General features: G+C 46.9%; 1 protein-coding gene across 1 annotated transcript in view; it reads left to right on the forward strand.

The window, feature by feature from the left end:
* The window catches only part of STAB2 (stabilin 2), a 169233-nt gene extending 144533 nt beyond the window's left edge, over nucleotides 1–24700 (forward strand). Inside the window, exons 56-69 of the mRNA XM_017540297.2 lie at nucleotides 20–169; nucleotides 3079–3183; nucleotides 4547–4654; nucleotides 6815–7008; nucleotides 8166–8307; nucleotides 10799–10932; nucleotides 12862–13027; nucleotides 13172–13278; nucleotides 15721–15840; nucleotides 16681–16821; nucleotides 18791–18901; nucleotides 19775–19903; nucleotides 21238–21354; nucleotides 24244–24700. Coding sequence (XP_017395786.1) covers nucleotides 20–169; nucleotides 3079–3183; nucleotides 4547–4654; nucleotides 6815–7008; nucleotides 8166–8307; nucleotides 10799–10932; nucleotides 12862–13027; nucleotides 13172–13278; nucleotides 15721–15840; nucleotides 16681–16821; nucleotides 18791–18901; nucleotides 19775–19903; nucleotides 21238–21354; nucleotides 24244–24294 — 1775 coding nt within the window. The 3' untranslated portion in view covers nucleotides 24295–24700. The remainder of the gene's footprint in view (nucleotides 1–19; nucleotides 170–3078; nucleotides 3184–4546; nucleotides 4655–6814; nucleotides 7009–8165; nucleotides 8308–10798; nucleotides 10933–12861; nucleotides 13028–13171; nucleotides 13279–15720; nucleotides 15841–16680; nucleotides 16822–18790; nucleotides 18902–19774; nucleotides 19904–21237; nucleotides 21355–24243) is intronic.
* The last annotated feature ends 1485 nt before the right edge of the window (nucleotides 24701–26185 follow it).

Raw genomic sequence — 26185 nt, forward strand, 5'->3', positions numbered from 1 at the left:
GCTGTTTCATCTCTTCCAGCCTGCCCTGGAGGAGCAGAGGCCCCGTGTAATAACCGGGGTGTCTGCCAGGATCAGTACTGGGGCACCGGAGAGTGTAAATGCAACACCGGCTTCAACGGGACGGCGTGTGAGATGTGCTTGCCGGGGAGATTCGGGCCTGATTGTCTGCGTATGTGGCACCGCTCTCCCGTCTCTAACTTGTTTTTTGACTGTGTGCTCCCTGTCCTCCTCCATGCCATCTGCCTGACCTGGAGGCATCCTTCTTGTCCTTTCTCCAGCCACACACCTCTCATCTGCCTGGCCTGTGTGCTTATTTCCTCCTTGGATGTTTTCCCAGTTTCCGCTGAAAAAGCTTCGCCTCTAGAAGTGAAACTTGTCCCCAGCAGCCACCAAGGCAAGATGTGGCTGAACAATGTTCATTCAGTCATTCAACTAATGTGGATTTGCTGAGTCCTTACTAATGCTAAATGCTGACATTGATTGAGTGCCTATTATGTGCCAGGCACATGTGTTTTGCAGTTTAGTCCTCTTACCCACCCTTTGAGATAGGTACTGTTTTTATCCGCAATTAGCAGATGAAGAAACCAAGGTACAAAGAGCTTAAGTGATTTGCTCAAGAGCCAGGAATTTTTCTTTTTCTTTTTCTTTTTTTTTTTTTGAGACAAAGTTTGCTCTTGTTGCCCAGGCTGGAGGGCGATGGTACAATCTCAGCTCACTTCAACCTCCACCTCCTGGGTTCAAGCGATTCTCCTGCCTCAGCCTCCCGAGTCGCTGGGATTACAGGCATGCACTCCCACACCCAGTTAATTTTGCATTTTTAGTAGAGATGGGGTTTCTCCATGTTGGTCAGGCTAGTCTCGAACTCCTGACCTCAGGTGATCTACCCACCTCAGCCTCCCAAAGTGCTGAAATTATGGGCATAAGCCACCGTACCCAGCTGAATTTTTCTAATGTCTAGGGGTTTGTGGTTTGGGGACCGACAGGGACAAAATCCCAGCTCTCAAAAGGCCTCAGCCTTTGTTACAGAAACAAATTTTTCTAAAAAATAGTTATAAAGGATATAAAAGCAAAGAACCAGGTAGAAGGTTCAAGAATGAAAGGAGACATTGTTTTAGAAGACCCCTCACATAGGGAATATTTGAGTGGAGACCTGGCGGACACGAGTGGGCCAGGCATGAGGTATGAAGACCAGGCCAACCAAACTTTCGGCAGTGCGGGAAACACTCCATGACACCACTGGCCAGTGTGGTAGCCACAGCCACATGTGGCCATCGGGCACCCAAAATGTGTGGCTGAGGAACCAAATGTTTAATTTTAATTAAATAGCCATGTATAGCTAGTAGACCGTGCAGACCAGAGGAACTGCTCTCCTGGAGGCAGGAGGGGCAAGTGCAAAGGCTCCAGGACAGGAGCCGGCTTGGTGTGTCAGCAACAGCAAGACAACCAGAGTGGCTGAGCAGAGTGGGCAAAGAGGAGGCAGAGAGGAAGAGAATGCAATCTGAAGGTCACCAGGGGCCAGATCTTCTTGGCCAATGAAAGGCTGTACGTGTGACAGGAGGCCAGCAAAGCGTTGTGAACAGAGGGGTGTTGGGAAGAGGTTAGAAAGGATGGCTCTGGTGAGGGTGTCTGTAGGGGAGCAGGCACAGAAGCAGGGCCCCTTGGGGAAGATGATGTAACAATTTAGGCCGGAGCTAATGGTGACAGCGCAGTAGTGCTGGAGATGGTGACAAGTGGTGAAATTAGTACATTTTTTTTTGAGACAGAGTTTCGCTCTTGTTGCCCAGGCAAGAGTGCAGTGGCACAATCTCAGCTCATTGCAACCTCTGCCTTCAGCATTCAAGCGATTCTCCTGCCTCAGCCTCCTGAGTAGCTGGCATTATAAGCACCCACCACCACATCCAGCTAACTTTTGTATTTTTGGTAGAGACGGGGCTTCACCATGTTGGCCAGGCTGGTCTCGAACTCCTGACCTCAGGTCATCCACCCACCTTGGCCTCCCAAAGTGCTGGGCTTATAGTGTGAGCCACCACACCTGGCGTGGTATGTATTTTTTAATGTTACCTTTTTTATTTTTTTTTGGACAAAATCTCTATTACCCAGACTGAAATACAGTGGCTCAATCATGACTCACTGCAGCCTCAAATTCCTGGGCTCAGGCAATCCTCCCACCTTAGCCTCCTGAGTAGCTAGGACCACAGGCACATGCCTCCATACCTAATTAATTTTTTATTTTTTTAATTTTTTGTAGAGATTGGGTCTCCCTGTGTTCCCCAGGCCGGTCTCAAACTCCTGGCCTCAAGCGATCTTCCTGCTTCAGCCTCCCAAAGCACTGGGATTACATGATCCGCTGCACCTGGCCACAATTTTCCCTTTTTTTTTTTTTTTTTTTTTTTTTTTTTTAAGACAAGGTCTCATCCTGTCACCCAGGCTGGGGTGTGATCACAGCTGACTGCAGCCTCAACCTCTTGGGCTCAAGCAGTCCTCCCATCTCAGCCTCCTGAGTAGGTGGGACTAAAGGCATGTACCACAACACCCAGCTAATTTTTGTTTGGCCTTTTTGTTGTTGTTTTATAGATACGGGGTTGCACCATGTTACCCAGGCTGATCTTGAATTTCTGGCCTCAAGCAATCCGCCCACCTCAGCCTCCCAAAGTGCTGGGATTATAGGCATGAGCCACCACACCCAGCCAAAATTTTAAATAGATTTCTCCATTAGGAAGCCCCAGATGAGATTATCTCCCCAAAATGCATACCCCATGACCCTCTCTACTGTGATTATAACGTTCATCATATTTATAATTACATGTTCAGTAGCTGGGCACTCTGAGGCTGTAAGCCCCGTGAGAACAGGAACTTTCTCTATTATGTTTTTCCCTGTAACCTCATTGCTTAGCAGGGCCTGGCCTGTGATATTCCCTGAATAAGTTATTTTTTGGATGTTTCAATGAATGAATGAGTGACTGTGACATAAGCATGGGTACCTCCCACAACTGAAAATGCACAGCCAACAAGGGGTCGGGGAGCTGGTGGACTGAGTCTCGACCTCTGATTACTGATCGTATCCTAATTTGTTTACAGCCTGCCGCTGCTCGGACCATGGACAGTGCGATGATGGCATCACGGGCTCTGGGCAATGCTTCTGCGAAACGGGGTGGACAGGCCCCTTGTGTGACACTCAGGCAGGTCTGTCATGGGAGTGGCCAGCTGCTGGAAGCCCAGGGCTGCAGTGGACTGCCGAGAGCATACAAGTGAGGCTGGGGGTCTGAGGGACATCTGAAAAAAGTGACAAAGCAGGTGTTCCGGTTTCCACGTGGTAAAGATGATTTGGATCTGTAGCCCTGGACCTTAGGAGGATGGAGACTTATAGTAAAACTAGAAGAAAAGATTTAACTCAAAACCTATGAAACTAGCATGCCATCCTGTGTGATTATAGGACCCACCTCAAGCACAGAATCCCAGGCTCAGGCAAGGACTGCCTCGTCTTGGTGGTTTTGGGGCCCAGTTGGGTACTGACACAGAGGCTGAGTAGTTTCATGTAAAATGCAGTCTTTGGAGGCCGAAGACCAGGGTCTGACCCCTGGTTCTGCTGCTTACTAGATGAATGGCCTTAGATATTCCATGCTTTCTGAGCCTTGACTTGCTCATCCTTAAAAAGAACTACATGCTACACAATCTGCAAGGAAAGAATTGCTGGGAGGGTCAGAGCGCATGGTTTTGAAGTTCCCAGTGTATGCAGATGCCCAAAACAAGCAGCTGCCATTATCACTGTCACCATTATCATCATTGTCATAGCTCAATCCTTACTAAACTGCTACTTTTCTGAAGTCTCCTTTATACCCAAAGCCCTGTGTTCTGGTAGGTCTGAAATGCACTGGTTGAATTATCCTACGTGAATGACTGTCATTTCATCCTCCCTGGGGTCAGAGGGCATGGCGAGGCCCTTCCTGTGGGCTTTAGCAACCTGAAGTTTCACAGCTTGCAACAGTATGGCTAACTTGAGTTCCTCCTGCTCCTTGCTGCTCCTGCCTCCTCCCTCCTCCCTCCTTTCTCCTCCCTCCTCCCACCTCCCTCCTCTTGCTGCCTCCCCTAAACACCAGTGCTTCCTGCTGCCTGCATGCACTGCAGCCCCAGTCAACATCAAAGCTCCAGATGTCTCCCTAGCTCAGTGGTGCTTTCAGAAGGCTGTGGAATTTCTCTTCCAGTTTAACCATCTCCAGCTGGAACCCCTGTCTTTAGAGCCAGAGAGGCCAAGTTCATTCCTGCTAATAAGTTTTGTGATATAAAGTGTCAATTGATATCCCCTAAAAAACATTTTTCTCATATGAATCTCAATGCCATTGCAGAGATCATGTGTTACTATAAAAGAGTAATTCTAGAATCCCAGAATCTGCAAGGCTGGAGAAGATCTTAGCAAATCACCCCATCTTCCTGCTGCAGAGGGCGCTTGTGAACACAGCAGTGGTCCAGAGTCTTGGGAAGTCTCCTTAGCTGGGTTTTAACTCTTCACACCATGGGTGCAGGATGAAAGTGGCCCCTTTCTTTGCAGTTTTGCCTGTAGTGTGTACGCCTCCTTGTTCTGTTCATGCCACCTGTAAAGAGAACAACACGTGTGAATGTAACCTGGATTATGAAGGTGACGGAATCACATGCACAGGTGAGCCACCTTTGTGCACAGGTGAAACAGCAGTGTGGTGTGGGACAGGAGCAGGACTTGCTCATGGTGCCTGGGCTTCATCCTGGCCCTCCTTCCTGTCTGGGCCACTTCAGCAGCACCTAACCTCTCTGTGACTCAGTTTCCTTAATGGGTGTGCTCCTGCTTGATCTGCTCACTTTCCAGGTCAGGATTTCAAAATTGTTTTGCAAACTGGGATGCACTTTAGAGTGTTTTTCTTTCTCTCTTTCTTTTTTTTTTTTTTTTTTTTTGAGATGGAGTTTCACTCTTGTCACCCAGGATGAAGTGCAATGGCACGATCTTGGCTCACTACAACCTTCACCTCCCAGATTCAAGCAGTTCTCCTGCCTCAGCCTCCCAAGTAGCTGGTTTTATAGGCATGCACCACCATGCCCAGCTAATTTTAGAGTGTTTTTCTAACTCTACAAGTAACCCAGCCTTCAAAAAATCAGAAAATACACAACACTATTTTTTTTAAGTTAAACCTAAACATACTCTCACCACCAGGTGAGAACCACTGTGAATGTGGCAACATCTATCTGCGGTAGTTAGGATATAGGCTCAGCCCAGAGACCCAAATGAACAGCAGCATAAATAAGGCAGATGCTTTCTATTGTCTACATAGCAGGTTGGCGGCATCCAGGGCTAACAGTTTCACTCTGAAAGGTCATTTGGGGGCCTGAACTCCTTTCATCTTGTGACTCTGCCATCATTCACTCACCTTGCCTGAGGTGGCCAGTACCACAAACCCGTCTGGGACAGCAGGATGGAAGGAGAGGAAGGAGGCAAACCTCCTTCCCTTTAAGAACGCAAACTAGGAATTTGCCAAAATCACTTCTGTTCCCATCCTATTGGCTGGAATCTCTTCGGTCATGCCTAGCTGCAAGGGAGCCTGGGAAATGTAGTCTTTTATTGGGCAACCCATGAGCCCACCTGAAAATCAATTATTATAGAAAAAAAAAAAGATAAGCTGGGCACGGTAGCTCATGGCTGTAATCCTACCGCTTTGGGAGGGCAAGGTAGGCAGATCACTTGAGGACAGGAGTTTGAAACCAGCCTGGCCAACATGGCGAAACCCCATCTCTACTAAAAATACAAAATTAGCCAGGCATAGTGGCAGGCACCTGTAATCCCAGCTACTCAGGAGGCTAAGGCTGGAGAATCACTTGAACCCGGGAGGCAGAGGTTGCAGTGAGCTGAGATCAGGCCACTGTACTCCAGCCTGAGCAACAGAACGAGGCTCTGAATAAGAAAAAAAAAAAAAAAGAGTAGGTATTGAAGGAAAATTAGCAATCTCAGCCACACATACTTTCTAACATTTTTTATGGATATTCACATAGAGAGATATACTTTGCAAAAATTAGATCTTGCTATACCTGTTCTTTTAGCAGCTACAAGGCATTCCGGGAGTGAGTCAACATTCAACAATGGTAACAGAGACCTAGATTCTCTCTTCCTACCCTCCCATCCTTAGAATGAGGCTTCTCATCCTTGTGTTTATTCTTCCAGGGTCTCAAATGGCTGCATAAATGCAGACCTTTTCAGCTACTCCTGAGGCTGGAGCTAATCTATTGTTGGGTCCATATTTGGGGGATCTTAAAAAACAAAGGTTCTAAAAGGCAGCACAGTGGGGAAAGCATGGACTTTGGAGCCAAACCAACCTGGGTGTATATCTCAGCCCTGCCACATTCTAGCTGTTTTACCTTTGTCAGGTCAGTTAAGCTGAGTCTCAGTTTGTTCATCTACAGAATGGGAATAACAATGTCTGTCTCACAGGGTGCTCAATATTGCACTAACTCTACATACACACACACACACACACACATACACACATACAAACAAACACAGTCCTAATATTAATTCAAACTTATTCTGTTAATACCAAAGTCAAGCCTAGAGGTATATGACGAAGGGGGCAAAAGTGGACAGATGTCATCAGGCTTCGTCTATGAGGGTGTCCCAAAAATGTTCATGTTGCAAAGGCCAGTACAGAGGCCATAGGGCATGGGGCGAGAAGGCATGAACACATAGGGGCCATTAACTCACCCAGCACCAATGGTGCTGGGGTGACCCATACCATGTCCTGAAGTCCTAGTTCCACAGAAGGTGGTAAATTGAGCCTTCTCTCCTCTGCTCTTGCAGTTGTGGATTTCTGCAAACAGGACAACGGGGGCTGTGCAAAGGTGGCCAAATGCTCCCAGACGGGCACGAAGGTCTCATGCAGCTGCCAGAAGGGATACAAAGGGGATGGGCGCAGCTGCACAGAGATAGACCCCTGCGCAGACGGCCTTAATGGAGGGTGTCACGAGCATGCCACCTGCAAGATGACGGGCCCGGTGAGTAGCTCTTCCCCAGGGAAATTTGGGAGCAGCCCCTTGGGCTTCACGCCTCCTTGCCTCTGCACTTCCCAGACTTGCTTACCTCCTGGGCTCTCCCTAAGAATTTCTTCTAGCACAGCCTGTTTCTTGTTAAAAATCACTGTACTAAATGCAATGTGGTCCCCTAGGCAGATAAAGGATGTCTGCGGAAGAGCTGGTGAAATTCTTAAGTGTGTTGCTTAGTTAACAGTAATATACCAGCATTAATTTCTCAGCTTTGATAAATGTGCTATAGTTATGTTGAACATCAGGGGAAAGTGGTGGAGAATATAGGAGAGTTCTCTCTTTGCTACCCTTCTATCCATCTAAAATTATCCCAAATAAAAGGCATATTAAAACAAAAAGCTGGTAAGACACGGCATGAAAAGTGCAGGTTTGGGCCCTTACACAGGTATTTCTAGAATGACATCAGTGCCCCCTTATCTGGTGGGAAGGGAACATGATGCAAGATAATGTCCATTCCTGGTTACAAATGTGGTTCTAGAGTCTGACTACCTTTGCACCTTACCTCCTGGACGGACAAGCTGTGTGATGTGGAGCTGGCTATTACTCTCTCTGGGCCCCAGTTTTCTCATTTGTAAAGTGGGCCTCATAATTACACAGACGTCATAGAGTTGTTATGGGGATTAAAGGAAATCATTCACTGATTCAACCAGTGGTTATTGAGTACCTACTATGTGCTCTTGCAGGTCCCAGGGACACAGCAACAGAAAGACAGAGTCCCTGCTGTCCCAGAGCCTGTGTACAAGTAGAGGGTGGGGGCATTGCATGGTACAGAAATGAATGCGCAGAATTTTTTCAGAGAGCATGCGGAGCCCTGTGAAGAACATAAATCAAACCAGTGTGATAGAAGGGAATGGAAAAGCTACTTATGTAGGGTGGTCAGGGAGGCTGTCTCTGAGGAAGCTGCATTTGACCTGAGATGTAAAGGATGAGGTTTCATCGTAAGCCTGGATAAAAGCAGGACATAGCAGTTATTCCCACTGGACAGAAGAGGCACAGTCTCTTGGTCCATCTGAACACCTCCTAGGCTGGAAGCTGGTTCTGTGGGCACTTGGGCATGCTGGCGTCCTAGAGAAGGACCTTTCTCATCTCTTCCCACCCTCCCTCCACAGGGCAAGCACAAGTGTCAGTGTAAAAGTCACTATGTGGGAGACGGGCTGAACTGTGAGCCGGAGCAGCTGCCCATTGACCGCTGCCTACAGGACAACGGGCAGTGCCATGCGGACGCCAACTGTGTCGACCTCCACTTCCAAGGTCAGTGTGACCAGGGCCTATGGCCCAAACCACCCTTCTCCTCAGGCATGGGGAAGGGACCCTTAAGGGAAAGAAGAAAACAAAAACAGTCCAGGCGCGGTGGCTCATCACTGTAATCCCAACACTTTGGCAGGCCGAGGCAGGTGGATCACTTGAGGTCAGGAGTTTGAGACCAGCCTGGCCAACATGGCAAAACCCCAACTCTACTAAAAATATAAAAAATTAGCCTGGTGTGGTGGCCATGCACCTATAATCCCAGCTACTTGGGAGGCTGAGGAAAGTGAAAAGCCACATAGAAATGCAAAGGTATGGGCAATAGGACATCTTGAAACCCAATGGAGGAGGCCAGAATGGACCCACATAGTCCCCAGCCAAGGCAGAGAGACTTCAGTGGTTCAGAAAGTGACTCAGGGTGCTGCACATCATGGCTGATCAGTAGGTATTCGGTATCTCCAGGAATGGTTTTGTTTGACAGATGTGGTCTCTGGTGGAGACTTCCTTGAGGCTTGAATTAGGCTAAACATAGAGGAGCTAGAAGGCATTTCTGCCGACAGGGATAGCCTGGCCAGGAAAGAATGATCAAGGGTCAGCTGAGAAAGACGAAGCCATGAGGAAGAGACATGAAGGCTGTGACCCCCTCGTGGCAGGGTCTGTACTGAGGAGTGAGATGAGATTGAAAGAACTAACAACGGACACAGAATAGAGAAACGAAAAGGCTCAGCCACGACATGAAGTTTCCATCCTGAGACCAAATGCAGTGGTGGTGTTGGGTTAAAGCACTTGGGAAGGGAAGATGACAAGAGGTTTGAAAGCTTGGTTGGGGACATTCTATGGTCTACGTATAGGGGTCACTTCCAAGCAGATTTTATGGTCAGTTGCCACTTAGGATGGGGACAGAAATTCACAGCTGGGAACAGCTGATTTGGAAGTTATTTGCCCCTGGGAGTATGAAGTCAAGAAGAGCTTGGTTTTTTCTTTAGGATACAATTCATTCAGCCAGTCCCGCCTGCTCCCAAAGCCCACTTACAGGTGGAAATCTACCCAGCTCATAAAGCGTGGTCCGGCTTCTCCTACGGGCTTTTCTCTTCTGTTTTCTTATGAATGCCAAGAAAATGTTGGCAGTGATACCAAGTGACTGAGCATCATGTTGGACCTGCCTTCTGTTATAGCTGTGTGGTTACCATTAGCTTGGGAGAATGCCCCAGCTTTCCCTGCAGGCACAGTTACAGAACCATCCCACATTCAGGAGCAAGCGCCTGCTCTTACACGGTTCATAGGAGGGCAGACTGCCTTCACGGCAACCGATTTGGTAATGCATGCAGCAGAGAGCCTTAAAATAACTCATACTGAGACTTGATGGTTCCATTTCTAGGACCCCATCCTACAGAAATAATCTGAGAATTGAATAAAGATAAGCATGCCCATTCCAGTGTTATTTAACATCATAGAAAATTGGAAATAACATATCTATCTAATAGGAAATGATGAGAAAATCTATTGATATGCATCTACTCAAATTCATTATCAAGTATTTTGTTGTCTCAATAAAGAGACAAGGAACACTTTTTGGTACTGCTCCAAGCGGTTAAATTGCTGTTTGCATTTCAGATATGGCCAAGATCATTTGACTTATGCATTGTACTACTGAAATATGTTCAAACAAGAAAAACTTTATCTTCTTTGGTGTAGAAAGAATCCTTTTTGTGGCATTATACAATGAACTTAACAATATAAAAATGTGACTTGGTTCCTGAACTTTTTGCTGGTCTCTGCACTGAATTGTTTGGTTAGGAAAGATATCAGCCATGAACAAAGGATTAAAGTCTTTCAGAATCTTAGGGAGAAATGAATTTTTAAGACTTTTTTTTAAAGGCACAGCAGGGGTCAGAAAACACACAGGTCCCTAGGCAGAAACTCACTTTAATGTATTTTTTATAGCTGTAAAGTTCACAAAAATTTTTCAATTATAAATATGGGGAGGAGAAGAAAATCATCTTACCAGAGAAAATTTATAATATTGGGATGTAATTATGATTTAATGTTCAGTTTTGAAAAGATTTCTAAAAACTATATCAGTAGTATGCTACCACATTTATTATATAACATGAATGAATAGAAAAGAAGATGGAAAAGAATGTCAAATTATATCAAAATAAAAATTTACCAAAAAATAAAGTAAAATTCTAGAAGGAAATACACCAAAATGTTAGCCATGGAGTAATGATTATTTCTGGAGAATAGAATTATAAGTGGTTTTTGTTAATTTTTTTTTACTTTTCTGTATCGCCATAATTTCTACAATGAACATATGCTAATATTAGAAAAGAAAGAAATATTTTAAATGATGTACTTTAACATAACTTGAAGAAGTGGCTTCTGAAGACACCCTGGGATATAGCTGGCCTTCGTTTTTCAAGTCTTCACAGTCCTTTGTTGGAAACACTGCCAATCATGTGGGCTGACCTGGCGATTCCTCTCCTTCTTCATCCAGATACCACTGTTGGGGTGTTCCATCTACGCTCCCCACTGGGCCAGTACAAGCTGACCTTTGACAAAGCCAGAGAGGCCTGTGCCAACGAATCTGCAACCATGGCAACCTACAGCCAGCTCTCCTATGCCCAGAAGGTGGGTCCTCCGTTAGCGGATCCTGTGCAGGCAGAGTCTGCAGAGGCGGAAGTGCAGCCCCTTCTTAAGATGCGGGAGACTTGAGCTGTTGCCTTCATGCAGAGGAGTGTAGATAGCTCCCAGAACAATGATAAAGTCACCATGTCCATTTATTGGATGTCTATTATGTGTCAGGGACTGTGCAGGGCGCTTCGTTGATATTATTGTCCCTCCTCACAACATCTCTGAAGGCCGGGCAGATGGTACTCTTTCCATTTTACAAATAGGAAAACTGAGGCTTAGAAAGTTTAAGTACTGTGCCTGATGTCACCCAGCCAAGAGGTGGCAGATCAATTATTTAAGTGTAGACCTGACTCTTAAAAGTCTATTTCAACCATGACATTCAACTGCCAAGGCAGAGGCAGAGACTGAAGTGCCTACCTCGCAGCTTCAAACCAGAAAGACAACAATAACCACAAGTCTAGGGCGGATGTCCCTGAACCCACAAAGCAGTGGTGTTTCCCTGGAATAGCTGGGGTTCTCTGTGGCTGGAAGGACTGTGAAAAGAAACAATAGAGATTGCACAAGCTTTCAGACCCGGCAGGAAGGAAATGGAGCTCTTTGTCAGTTGCTGCTCTCTTAGCCTCTAAAACTAGAAGTCCTACCCATTTGGAAAAGTTAGCAGGTTGGAGTTCCAGGTTGGTGGTTTATCACTGGGAGCAGAGGAGATGAATGCCTAGCAGGCATGATTTTAAAGCCCCTTCTCCAACTTCCATCACTAACAAATCTTTTTCAGACCTGGTATTTCTTTGCCAAGGAACAAAGTCTTTGATGCCAGGAATCAGACTCATGGAGAGTCTGAATCTCTGCTCTCCTGCTTGCTGGTTGTATGGCCTTGATCAAGCCACTAAAACCTCTGTTTTACCTGGAATGTTTGTGGAAGGACTAAATGTAATATGGCACACAGTAGGAACTCAGTTTTTAAGATGATTAATAGATCTGAAATAGTAGACCACTGGGTTTAATGACAGCTCTGCCATTTGCCAGCTGTGTAACTTTGAGCAAGTTACCTCTCTTTGCCTCAATTTTCTCAATTGTATAAGGATTTTAAAAGTTCCCAACTCATAGGGTTGATTGAGGGTTAAAGGTACACATGAAAAGCTCTTGCAAGAGAACCTGACCCAGATAAGCTCTCAGCAAGTATTACGACGATGATGGTGGTGGTGATGATGGTGAGGATGACAGTAATGATGATGATGATGAAGGTGATGATATTATTATGAATTAATGTTCTAGGCCAGGCAGGGTGGTTCATGCGTGTAATTCCACCACTTTGGGAGGCCAAGGTGAGTGGATCACTTGAGGTCTGGAGTTTGAGACCAGCCTGGCCAACATGGTGAAACTTCGTCTCTACTAAAAATACAAAAATTAGCTGCACGTGGTGGTGCATGCCTGTAATCCCAAATACCCAGGAGGCTGAGATGGGAGAATTGCTTAAACCCAGAAGGTGGAGGTTGCAGTGAGCCAAGATCATGCCACTGCCCCTCAGCCTGGGTGACACAGTGAGACTCCACCTCAAAAAAAAAAAAAAAAATTAGAATTCTGTCGTCAATCAGAGTTCTGTCAACCCATTAGCAGAAAAACGTGCACCTAGGGTAAATGGATGACAGCAAATTCTTTCTCAACAGCAGAAAGAATAGAAAATGAGTATGAAGAACCTGAGCACTACAAGAAAGAGAGGACACTTTTGTTCACCCAGGGGCTCAATCAATCAATAAACATCTAATGACCACCTACTGTGTGCCAGGCACAGAGGTACAATAGGCAAAATGAGACTTACTCTATGGGTTTTATGGTCTAATGGGGAGTCAGACATTAACTAAATGATGCCACAACACATGAAGTTGCAGCTGACCCGTGGCCATGTCTGTATCGTCTGTATCCCTGCAGGCCAAGTACCACCTGTGCTCCGCAGGCTGGCTGGAGAGTGGGCAAGTTGCCTACCCCACAGCCTTCGCCTCCCAAAACTGTGGCTCTGGTGTGGTTGGGATAGTGGACTATGGACCTAGACCCAACAAGAGTGAAATGTGGGATGTCTTCTGCTATCGGATGAAAGGTAACTGCCCCAGCTACACTTCAGGTTCCAGGCCATGCAGCTGCTAAGCAATCCTCAGCCTGGCCAGTCACTCTCCTAGTGGGAGCAGGGCAGCCCTGGCCCCTCCCCTACTTGTGTGGGACCCTGTGTGCTTCTGCCCTGCAGATGTGAACTGCACCTGCAAGGTGGGCTATGTGGGAGATGGCTTCTCGTGCAGTGGCAACCTGCTGCAGGTCCTGATGTCCCTCCCCTCACTCACAAACTTCCTGATGGTATGTACCACGTCTGCTTGGTTTGTCTCGGGCAGGGAGGGGTGGCCTCAAAGCAGGTGTTAGAGGGGTGAGGCCTTAAGCTGAAGGCCACAGTCATGGTTAAAAGCACGGGGGCTGGACCACCTTGCCTGAATCTAAAGCCTGGTTTGTCACTCACTTGTATAACCTTAAAGAAGTTACTTTCCTCTCTGGGACTCAGTTTCCTCATCTATAAAATGGAGATGGTAGTAGCATCAACCATGTAGATTCATTGTGATCATGAAATGAGTTAATATTTGTGAAGCATTTAGACCTGTGGTCTGTACATGGACAATTCTATGCTGATGTGAGCTGGTATTATTATCTCTGTTTGTATCTGGAACAGTTTAAGAGTATGAGCTACACAAATGAGACACTCTTTACTCTTCTTCATGGACATAGTGAGCTAAGCCTGCCTGGTGATCACCCAGTGAGCCAAATTAACATAGAGTCAATTTGCATCTTGCACTTAGTCAAGTCAACATTCTACAAGTCATGTCCAATGAAGAGGAAGCCCCATCTGGAGAAAGGTTTGGTGCTGACTGATCACAAAACTGAGCTAATAGTGATAACAACAACAACAACAAAAACAGCAGCTAACATTTCTTGAGTGTGTACTTTGTACTAGGCACTGTACTGAGCCTTTTACAAGGACATTTCATTCAGGCCATAGAATGTAAGTTCGATAAGGGAAAGGATTTTCTCTGCCTTGACTATTGTCTCCCCAGCCCTCAGATAGGATGACACATGACAGGTGCTCCATGAATACTTGTTAGAAGGACTAAGTCCTCATGTAACTGTATAAGGTCACTTCCATATCCACTTTTTAGATGAAGAAACTGAGGCCTACCAAGGCCAAGGACATAGCCTAACTCATCAGGGCTGGGCTCAGTCTCAGACTGCCTGCTTCCAGCCATCTCCTCATGCTTTACGATAGGAAACAAGGGCAGCCAGTGACTGGGCCAGTGTTCCCAGGAGAACCTACAATCAGTGACCACAGGAGGAGAGGGTACTGGGCATGATTAGAGGGCTCGTAGGATCCATGAAGTAAGACCAAGGACCCCAAAATGGAGAGCCATTGTCCACAGACCAAAGAGATCCATCTCACTGATCTAAAAATCAGGACTACCATTAAATGCACTAAAGATGAACACTCAAACTAATCTTTCTGCTCTGTGGGAGCTTGGCTTGCAACAGCATTTCAAAGAAAAGATGGTGTCAGAACAAAACATTTTCAGCAAATTACCTACCTTCTCTGGGCCTCAGTAGCCCCAGGTGGGGGTAGGGAAATATATATAAAATATATATATATAATATAAAAAATATATATATTTTATATAAAAAATATAAATATATATATATATTTATATATATATATATAAAACTTTTCTTAAGAGAGTCTTGTTGTGTTGCCCAGGCTGGAATACAATGGCACGATCTTGGCTCATGGCAGCCTCGACCTTCTGGGCTCAGGGGACCTTCCCACCCCAGCCTCCCAAGCAGCTAGGACTGTAGGCGCACACCACCATGCCAGCTAATTTCTTAACTTTTTATAGAGATGCAGTCTCACTGTGCTGCCAGGCTGGTCGCAAACTCCTGTGCTCAAGCTATTCTCTCACCTCAGCCTCCCAAACTGCTGGAATTATACGTGTGAGCCACCAAACCCAGCCTGTTCAGGGAATATTTAGCACTTACCATGTGCTTGGGATATATCAGTGAACCGGCAAACAAACAATAAATGGAACAAGCACATCAATCGTGTTGAGTGCTAGAAGGTGATAGATCCAGATCCTATGGAGAAAGTGGAGCAGGGCTGAGGGGCGCCCCAGTGTCCCCTTTCTGTGTGAAGTGATGAGGGCAGGCTTTGGGGAGAAAGTGACACATGAGCAAAGGGTAAACAGGGGAGATGGAGTGAGCCACGCAGACTTCAGGGAGGAACATTCCAGGCAGAAGGGTGAGCAGCAGGAGCGTGCCAGGAAGTCAGGAAGAGCAAGGAGGCCTGATACGGCTAGAACAGAGTGAGCAAGAGGACAGCTAGGCCCGGGGTCAGAGAAGCAACATCAGCCACATGCTTTGGGCCTCGTGGGCCATTATGAAGACTTGGACTGTTCCTCTGAGTGATGTGGGGAGCCACGATTTTGGGGAGATTTGAGATTTGACACACCTTTCAAAGGGCTGTTCAGGCAGCCATATGGAGGATGGGCTGCCATGCGGCTGCGTCTTAAACCACAGGATTTACTGAGGAAAGGAAAAGGCCTAAAACCTTCCCAAGGCACAGGCAGAAGACGCAGCAAAGAAGCGGCAGGCTGAGTTGGCTAACACCCTGAATATTCCCAGATGGGTGACGCCCCAGGAACTTCTCCAGCCACCCTGGCCACTGCACACCAGGGCTGGCCATTCTGATGACTTCCTTCCTCTCCCCAGAAAGTGCTGACCTATTCCAACAGCTCAGCTCGAGGCCACACATTTCTACAACACCTGACTGACCTGTCCTTCCGCGGCACCCTCTTCGTGCCACAGAACAGCGGGCTGGGGGAGAATGAGGTGAGTTGAATACCTGGTGCCTGCGCTTTAGACTAGCACGTTATGTATTACCACAGCAATGCTGCATCACAAATTACCTGAAAACTTAGTGGCTCCGCATTTATTTAGCTCACACATCTGCAGGTCAGCGGTCACTCCCTTGGTCTTGGCACACTCGGGTCTGAGACCAGCTGTCAGCTGCTCTAGCTGGGCCATCGATTGCTCTGTTCTGTGGGACTGTCATCGGCCAACAGGCTAGTCCAGGCGAGTTCTCAGGGTGATGGCAGGGAGTGAGACAGGCAAGAGTAAGCCCTGTCTGACAGTTCTTCTTAAGCCTCTGATTGGTCACCTTTCTAATGTGCCCCTGGCCTGACAGGTCACATGGCTGGGCCCAAAGTCAGCATAGGGGGCAAAGGGCCGGGGATGCAGGGAGTGGGGAAGAACCAGGGCCTCTGATGTCATCTGTGTTCCACACCAACCTTCTTCATGTCACAGCACACAGAGGATTGGCAGTGTTTAATTCACAGATGGCTGACCCGAAGCTCTGACAGCCCCACCAGCCACCTGAGGGCTGAGAAGAGCAATACCTCTGCCTACCTCAAGACCCGCTCTTCCTAGAACACCACTGGAAAGCTCTGCTTTAGACAATACAAATGACATTCAATCCCACATCTTAGCTGTAGGTGGCCTCTGGCAGAGCCCAGACAACCAGAAACCTGAGAAAACCTTGACATTTCCTGATCTCCACATGGAGGCAGGAAAGCCTAGACCATGAGAAGCAATTTTCTTCATCCCCATCATTAAAGACAAGATATTGCTTGTCCTTTTAAGAGCATTCTTGTGTTTCTCGTCCTTTCTCAGACCCTGTCTGGGCGGGACATTGAGCACCACCTCGCCAGTGTCAGCATGTTTTTCTACAATGACCTTGTCAATGGCACCACCCTGCAAACGAGGCTGGGAAGCAAGCTGCTCATCACCACTGGCCAGGACCCAAGCCAACAGGTACGAAGTCTTCTGGGCTTCTTGGGAGAACTGGAGCTCCTGACATACAGTAGGTGCTTAATAGATGGCAACCATTATAATGTAAACATAAACTCTAACCCTGCAGATAGGGGATGGGGTTAACTGCCCACCATAGCATACCACCCTGACAATTAGACAGTCCTACCCCTTAGGAAATAGGCCAGCCTCAGAAGCTGGTAATGGGGAAGGATAATCAACTCATTTTAAAGCTGTCTGATTCTCCACCTTTGTTTCAGTCAGCTTCTCAGCCTATTCCAGGCATTAACATGAGCTCCGAAGTCAAATGACCCCGGTACAAATCCCAGTTCTGCCACTTGCCAACTATAAGGACTTAAGTTATCTCACTTTGCCGTGTGTCAATTTCCTCATCTGAAAAATGGGGATGATGGTGATGGTACAGGTCATTATTTTAATGACTGTGGTATAAGGGAGGAAAAACTTATTCTACTCTCTTAGGGTCTGTGATTGGGCCTGAGAATTAAATAGAGATAAGATAAACAGGAAAGAAATATGCGTTTTATTTAATTTTTTGTGTGCACAAGGGAATTATCATATGGAAAATGAAGACCCAAAGAACAGCTGGGATGAAGAGCTTATATACTTTTATTTGTGGCAAAGTGATCAAATAAAGGGGTTTAGGTTAAGGGCAGTAAACTGTGGCATGACTAAAGTAGGTGGTGGAAACAGTGGAAGATAAGGAATATTTCGGTGGGTTTGTTTGTCCAGATCCATTTCGTCGACTGCCAGTCACCAATAGGAATGTTGTTCTCCTCTGGAACAGAAGGGGCGCCTTTCTTACTGGAGATTTTATCACCTGCTTTTAGGTAGAAAGGAGGTGGTCAGATAACCCTTCCTACAATTGCCATTTTTCAAGTGCCTCCTGCTCAAAATAACTAATAAATATGCAAAAATGGTGTGTGGGGGGGTGAGTTTTGTGGGGTTTTTTTTAGACAGTCTCTCACTCTGTTTGTTGCCCAGGCTTGAGGGCAGCGGTACAATCTCAGTTCACTGCAACCTCCTCCTCCCAAATTCAAGCAATCCTCCTGCCTCAGCCTCTCATGTAGCTGGGACTATAGGTGCCCACCACCAATCCCAGCTAATTTTTGTATTTTTAGTAGACATGGAGTTTTCCATGTTGGCCAGGCTGATCTCAAACTCCTCGCCGCAGTCTGCGTGAGCCTTCCAAAGTACTGGGATTACAGGTGTGAGCTACCTTGCCCAGCCCAAAATGGCGTTATTTTGGGGTGACATGTTCTGAACCCCTTTGGTGATGGTGGTGGTGATACTGATGCAGACAACTGTGGTGCTGGCGGTGACGATAACCATGTCTGAATCATAGCCTGCCATGGGGATTCAGTGACTCAAGTCTTGAGACATGCAGAGAGTAGTGTCTGACATGTAGCAACTGCCAAATAAATCTTGGTTTTAAATGTTTATCTCATAAATGATTTCTATTATTTAAGAGCAGTAGTTTAGACTAGTGCCTCTCAAAATTTAATGTGCATTTGAATCTGCTGGAGATTTGTTAAAATGAAGACTGTGATTCAGCAGGGGTGAGGGGCATGGGGCCTCAGCTTCTGCCCACACAAGCCAGGAAATCACACTGGGAGATCACTTAAAAGTATCTCTTTTCTAACAGTGTGGTGTGATGTTCAGTGCATGGACCCAGAGTCCACAGGCATGGGGTTTGCCACTTACTCCCTGGGTGATCTGGGTCAGGCCACCTTCCTTCTGATCACTTACTTATCAGACAAGTGGGTTGGACAAATGACCCATAAGTTTCTCTGTAGCCCTTAGATCAGCTTGTTGGCACAGGACAACTAATGTGTTCAGAAGTCCTGAGCTGCCTGTCACTGAAGACAAATCAGCAACCTGGGCTCAGGGGCCTTCCACGGAGGGCTGCCTGCTCGGAGAGCAAAAGCCATCAAACCTCTTTTCATTTCCCTAGATGGAGGCCAGGTTTGTTGATGGAAGAGCCATTGTGCAGTGGGACATTTTTGCCTCCAATGGGATCATTCATGTCATTTCCAGGCCTTTAAAAGCACCCCCTGCCCCTGTGGTGAGTATCTAGGATCCCTGGTAACAGGCCAGGAGGAACCCTGGTGCCCACTTGCCAAGGGGCAAACCATTACCAGAAGCCCTGTACTCCACCCTCCTCCTCCAGAGACTGGAGAAGCCACCAACCTCCAAGGTAGCTGGCTTCAGGACTGCCCAGCCCTGCTTCCTGGCAGCCCCACTCCCAAGCATTAGCAACACAGCACCAGTCACAATTAATAATCTGTTGAACAAAAGCAGGAGGATGGGCCAACAGAGGAACCTGTGGAAGGGGAGTGAGAAATCCTAAACTCTGGTTTGGCCCCTCCACTTTGTAGCATCTCTGAGTCCCAACTTTCTCACCTGCAAAATGGAGCTCATAATGCCTCCCTCCCTCCCTAGATTTTGGGGAGGACTACAAGTTAAAAATGAAAAACGCTTTGCCTCTGACACATAGTACATGCTATATAAAAGTTGGTGATGGTGGTGGTTAGTATTTTCCCGAAAGCATGAGGGAGAGGTAAACTGCTGGAGAGTTCCATAGCATAGTGGTTAAGCACGGAAGCTCCAAAGCCAGACTGGGTTCAAAGCCCACTTCTATCACTGACTGGCTGTGTGACATTGGGCAAGTTTTTCACCTCTCTGTGCCTCAGTTATCCCACATAAAAATGAGAACAATAATTACTGTCCCTATCTCTTTGGGTTACAATCACACTTCAATGGGTTTTTTCATGGAAGGGTGCTAGAACAGACCCTGGCAGTAGTAAGGGCCAGATACATGTTAACATATCAGTATTTTTATCCCCACTGGCTCCAGGATGCCTCGGGCCACCAAGGGTTCCCCTTTTGGAGTCAGAAGTTTTAAGAATGGGCCCCTTTCCTTTCTTTCTGTGTTCAGACCTCGACTCACACTGGCTTGGGAGCAGGGATCTTCTTCGCCATCATCCTGGTCATTGGAGCTGTTGCCTTGGCTGCTTATTCTTACTTTCGGCTAAACCGGAGAACAATCGGCTTCCAGCATTTTGAGGTGAGAGAGGAAAAGGGGAACATGATGATGGGGTCCTCTCCAAAAACCCAGTCCCTGGGCTGCTTCAGCTGACCGGCCGCACCAGAGTCCTCACCCAGGAGCAGTGTGTCACACAGTAGCAGGGGCAGCCACCCACCCCACGCTTACTGCTGCTTGGGTGGGGTCCCTGCCCTTAGGAGGAACAGCAATGGCAGTCCCAAGTCCCTTTTTCTGGCTGAGACAGGGCTTGGCAAAGAGAGCACAGACCCCGAGCCTCTGTGCCAGGGGTTTGGCCTGGAGGCACATTCACCAGGAGATAGGAGTCTCGTTCACCTTGGAGGATTCGCTGCACAAGCACACCCCAAGACCTAGCTTGGGCATCAAGACTGGCTCTGAGGACTGGAGGACAGGGCTAGGGACCCTACACAGCCAGAGGCTTCATGCTGCAGCCATGGAACTCGCTTCTGTTTGAACAGTTGAGTCCGCATCTCCATCAGCGGCCAGCTCCTGGCTGGCTGTGTAGGAATACGGCCTGGCAGCGGCACAGCAGGAGCACCCTCTCCTATGGACTTTTCTTCTCTGGCCCGCCTCTCCCGCTGCCACCTCCTCAAAACACTCCCGGTCAAGGCTGTGGTGCAGAGCCCCCAGGCAGTCGTTTGCTGCCTTCTAGCAGATAACTTGCATATTTGTAAGCTCCAGGCGCAAATCTCAAAAACCCCATTTTTAGTAAAAGTGTACAGGCTGTATCACTGAATTTACATTAAGTTGAAGGAGAGGCAACACCACTCCAGGGTGATGGGTGTCAGAACTGTGGTTACCCTGGGTGGCAGTACTGGCAGGCAAAGGGCATGTGCACACATCCCGGGGGATGGATCACATCTGGGTAGAGATGTTGCTGAGCTGAACCTAAAGGTTGGTGCATTTTATTACATGTGAATCATCTCTCTAACAAAGTACTGCTAAAAAAGAACAGCTGGGCCGGGTACGGTGGCTCACGCCTGTAGTCCCAGAACTTTGGGAGGCCAAGGCGGGCAGACCACAAGGTCAAGAGATGGAGACCATCCTGGCCAATATGATGAAACCCCATCTCTACTAAAAATACAAAAAAATAGCTGGGCATGGTGGCGGGCATCTATAATCCCAGCTACTCGGGAGGCTGAGGCAGGAGAATTGCTTGAACCCGGGAGGCAGAGGTTGCAGTGAGCCAACATCTTGCCACTGCACTCCAGCCTGGCGACAGAGCGAGACTCCATCTCAAACAAAAAGGAAATGCTCCCAGAGGGAGGCAAAAGGGTGGCTTACTTTACCTGCCCACTTGGATGAGACGCTCCTGCCTCTCATGCTTGTCTTTCCAGTCGGAAGAGGACATTAATGTTGCAGCTCTTGGCAAGCAGCAGCCTGAGAGTATCTCGAACCCCATGTATGAGAGCACAGCCTCAGCTCCCCCAGAACCTTCCTACGACCCCTTCACAGTGAGTTTGCATTCTTATTCTTCTAGGAATAGGTTCCATTGGAGTACAGGGGATGACAGCTTCTAGGAAATTTCAGTGGAGAGCTTTGTACCAAAGAAGTTCTACTTCTAGAATGTATGTCAGGTCACAAGCCTAAAAGCCAGTTTTGCAAGGTGACTGAAGCCAGTGTGGCTGTTTAGAGTTCCTGGGTTTTCTTGGGTAGACAGCAGAATCCTTGAACAGAGACAGGCAAGAACCAGAGGTTGTTGTCCAAGCCCAATCTCATGACCAGGTGTGAGACATCAGTCTCCACCTGCGGGACTCTGTCCTGCAAACCCTGACTCCACGACAGATGAATAAAATACCCTCACACACCAAGTACAGTGAATGACTGGGCTAGAGAGGTCATCAGCTGCTCTCACAGGGCGATTGCAGCTACCCGACCCCTTACTAGCTGTTCCTCCTTGCATTTATTCAGTATAGATTTAATAACAGAGGTTCTAAGTCAACATGCTTGTGGATAATTAATATGGTTAAGAGTGGTTTTATGAATGATAAAGGCTTTGGTTCCAGGCCCAGAACAAACAACATTAATATGTAATCCGCCTTCGACCTCTCCTGCCACCCCCAGACAGCACAAACTAATTAAAAGAATGTGGGGTAAACAGACTTAACTGGGGAAGCTTCTATTATCCCTCATCTTCACGCTATGACCTAATGCTCTAAGAACCAGCTGCCTTCAGCCCATTCCATTATTACAAGTTAATGAGAAAACCTTTCAACCTTCCAAAAGGTTTGAGACTGTATCTCACAACTTTCTCTAATATTTCCCTTAATATTTTGCCAATCGCCCTAAGTGACTCCCAACATAGGTGAGATGCTACAATGAAAAGAAGTCTTAGGCTCAATTCTGCTGCAACCATTTATGAGGTAGCAGGTGCAACACAAGACAGCTATAAGGAAAAAGAATTTTTCCTTCAGATGTCCTTTAAACTTGCACTGACATTGTTCTCCAAGATTTTACTGCCTGTTGTCAGAGCTGCTGCTTTGGAGCTACTTTTCTTTGATGAGGCCTTTTATATATATGGGTGGGTGTTCTGCTCTGGTCTTCCAGAACGGGACCATTTATCTCTAGAGTTAGTGATGCCAGAGCTTAGATGGGGGCTCCAGTGACATCAATCCAGGGGGACCCCTTGGCAGGGTACCCCATTAATAACACATGTGGAAGTACATCCTGCCTGTAGTTTAATACCAGTTCTGGACTGCAAAAAGGAATAGAACTTAATTTTTCTTTTTATAAAAGGAGAGAAATGTTTTCTTCTAACATGCTGAAGTTTGTATAGTGCAATACTTGTAAACCAAAGGTAAATATCTTGTAACAGATTTAATATATGTGCAATAGATTGAAAAATAACCAGACTGTAAATCATATTTTGTTTTTTAATCAAACCCAAGTAAAAGCTTCTGGTTCACATTTCAAGGGTAAGTTCAGGCGAAGTACAGTGGCTCACGCCTGTAATCCCAGCACTTTGGGGCGCAGGTGGATCACCTGAGGGCAGGAGTTCAAGACCAGCCTCACCAACATGGTGAAATCCCGTCTCTATTAAAAAAAACAAAAATTAGCCAGGAATAGTGCCGCCTGCCTCAGGAGGCGGAGGTTGCAGTGAGCTGAGGTCGTGCCATTGTACAGAGCAAGACTCCATCTCAGATAAAAAGGTAAAGTTCAGGTAAATTACATTTGTTAATAGCTTATTTCTGGAAGTATTGTTATGCTGAAATCACTTTCATTGAAAAAGCAGAGAAAAGCAATGCATCCATCCTCTTCAATGCACCCCCAACCTTCCCGCCATCTGTCCTCTTCTGAGGGCTCCATCAGCACCAGGCATGAAAGATTCACCTGAGGCAGGTGAGAAAGTAGCCTAAAAGCAGGATTCAGCTAAACCTACTATTCAGACTACGTGGCAAAAACATTCTGGAATCCTAAGCATGAGGTACCAGCCTGCAAAGTGACGTGCTACGTTCTCACGCCTCTTACACTATTTTTAGTGACTCCAGACACATTTACCACCACTAGTTCCACGACGAAAAGCCATTTCTAGCAATCTATTATGCTAATTAACAAAGCCTGGGTGCCAGTCAGAGCTAAAGTTGGCAGAAGGTTTGGCATGGCCGCCTCTAGAGTGTGGCTTTTAGACAGGGTCTTGGCGTGTCACCAAGGCTGGAGTGCAGGGGCACCATCAGGGCTCACTGCAAGCCTCAACCTCCTGGGCTCAGATGATCCTCCCGCGTAGCTGGGGCTACAGGCACATGTCACCTAATTTTTGTATTTTTTGTAGACATGCGGTTTCACTGTGTTATCCAAGCCGGTCTCAAACTCCTGAGCTCAAGTGATCCGTCTGCCTCAGCCCCCCAAAGAGCTGGGATTACAGGCATGAGCCACCATGCCCATCGAGTGGGTTTCTATTACACTTTCTCAGGCACTCAAGAGCCACCATTGGTTCAGGATGAAATTTCAACCTAAAAGTAGTTTTTATAGTATCAGCCACCTTTTGTGGGGTGCCTATACCTTGACAAATGTAGGGCCTAATTTGACCCTCCTGCCTCACTGTGAGGTATATTATAACCTTTGTAGAAGAAGAAACTGCAGCTGAATTGGGGTGATTTGTCCTGGGCCACCCAGCTTCAAGCAGCAGAGACTAAATGGGCTCCCAGAACAGGTGGCCGTAACCCCAGACCATCCCACCTCCCAACACAAGGCAGCAGCGTGAACGAACACGCCCAGCATGCACGTGTTTACAGCGCTCAAGGAGAGTCGTGCTTCAGGCCTCAGACCAGTGGCCACCAGAACGGTTCAACCTAGGACTTAACATGCAGAATGCCCTGTCCGCTTACACCCCTCTTTTTTCCCAGGACTCCGATGAACGGCAGCTTGAGGGCAGTGACCCCTTGGGGACCCTGTGAGGGCCTGGACAGGACACCAGCCATCACCCACTGCCATCTGGGCCAATGGAGGCATCTTAAAAAGGCTATCAACTGTGAATTCTCAGCGCCAGTTGCCTTTGGGGAATGTAAAGTCCTTTCAGCACTCAGAAGCCATACCTCATCTCTCTGGCTGATCTGGGGGTTGTTTCTGTGGGCAAGGGACCAGTTACTGTGCCCATCCAGGGACCTTCTCCCTCTTCTGACCCTTTGGCTCTTCCTCCTTTGTACTCTTCAGCTGGCACTGCTCCACTCTGCCCCACGTGATGGGTAACTGTATCTTACTTCCTTCCATAGGCAGGGACCTACTGCCTGCTTCTTTGTATACCACCCCCAGCCCCATGCCTGACACGTGAGCTGTGCACAATAAAGGTTTACGGAATAGAAAGTCAACGGAACAAATCTAGTGTTTGGGACTATGCCACAGGAGGAGTTGAACTTTGAAGGCAAAATCCACTTACTGGGGCCTTTTCAACCAGACATCATCAGCCTTATCAATTCTTCTGAATTTGGTTGTGTTTTCAGAAGACATAGTCACCATGAGATGCCACTTCACGCTCACGAGGATGGCTAGAATCAAAAAGACAGTAACATGCATTGGAGAGGATGTGGAGAAAGTGAAATCCTCATGCACTGCACTGCTGGTGGGAATGCAAAATAGTGCAGCCACTGTAGAAAACGGTTTGGCAAAATACATACACACACACACACACACACACACACACACATTTTGTAAGTTAAACCAAGTTACCATATGACCCCAAAATCCCACCCCTAGGTATATCCAAGAGAAATGAAAATGTTTGCCCAAAAATCCGTATATGCATCTTCAGAGTGGCACTATTTCCAAAAAATGGAAACAACCCAAATGTCCCTTAGCCGATAAATGAACAAGCTGGTATTTCATGCAAAGAAATATTATTTAGCCCTAAAAAATGAAGTCCTGATACCTGCAATAGTACAGGTGAACCTTGAAAACATTAAGAAGCCAGTCACAAAGGACCACGTATTGTATGATTCCATTTATATGAAATGTCTAAAACAGGCAAATTGATAGAAACAGAAAGCAGACCGATTGCTGGAGAAATGAGGAGTCACTGCTAATGGGTATGGGGTTTCTTTTTTGGGCGATGAGGAATTTGATAGTCGTGATGGTCGTACCACCTTATGAATATACTAAAACATAAAACTGTATACTTTAAACAGGTGAATTTTATGGTATGTTGTTAGTTGTATCTCAAATTTAAAGATGACATGATTATGAAATAATATATCATCTTTCCAAGTATTATAGCTGGGCTGGCTTTGGAGCCTTTTAAATACAATTAACCTGCCAAAGAAGGTGGAAGATGCCCCTCCCATTTAGACACACTGCAAGAGTGATTTGCACCAAGACCCCTTCCTTCAGAAGGCAAAGGGAAACCTCGGCCCCAGTATTAGCCAGGTGTCAGGCACGGTTAAAATGAACACTTGGGATGCTACAGCCCATTAAAAAGTTTGAAAATGACCAGGCACAGTGACTCATGCCTGTAATCCTAGCACTTTGGGAGGCCCAGGCAGCCAGATCGCCTGAGGTCAGGAGTTCAAGACCAGCCTGGCCAACATGGTGAAACCCCGTCTCTACTAAAAATACAAAAATTAGCCAGGCATGGTGTTGTGCACCTGTAGTTCCAGCTACTCGGGAGGCTGAGGCAGGAGAATCGCTTGAACCTGAAAGGCGGGGGTTGCAGTGAGCCAAGATCCTGCCACTGCACTCCAGTCTGGGTGACAGAGTAAGACTCCCATCTCAAAAAAAACAAAAAGGTTGAAAAGATTGTGATATCACAAGCAGGGTTTCCCATAAACTTGGCCAGTGTGGGGAGAGAGGTGGAAG

This window comes from Cebus imitator, unplaced genomic scaffold, assembly GCF_001604975.1.
Source record: "Cebus imitator isolate Cc_AM_T3 unplaced genomic scaffold, Cebus_imitator-1.0 Scaffold8, whole genome shotgun sequence".
Classification (NCBI taxonomy): domain Eukaryota; kingdom Metazoa; phylum Chordata; class Mammalia; order Primates; family Cebidae; genus Cebus; species Cebus imitator.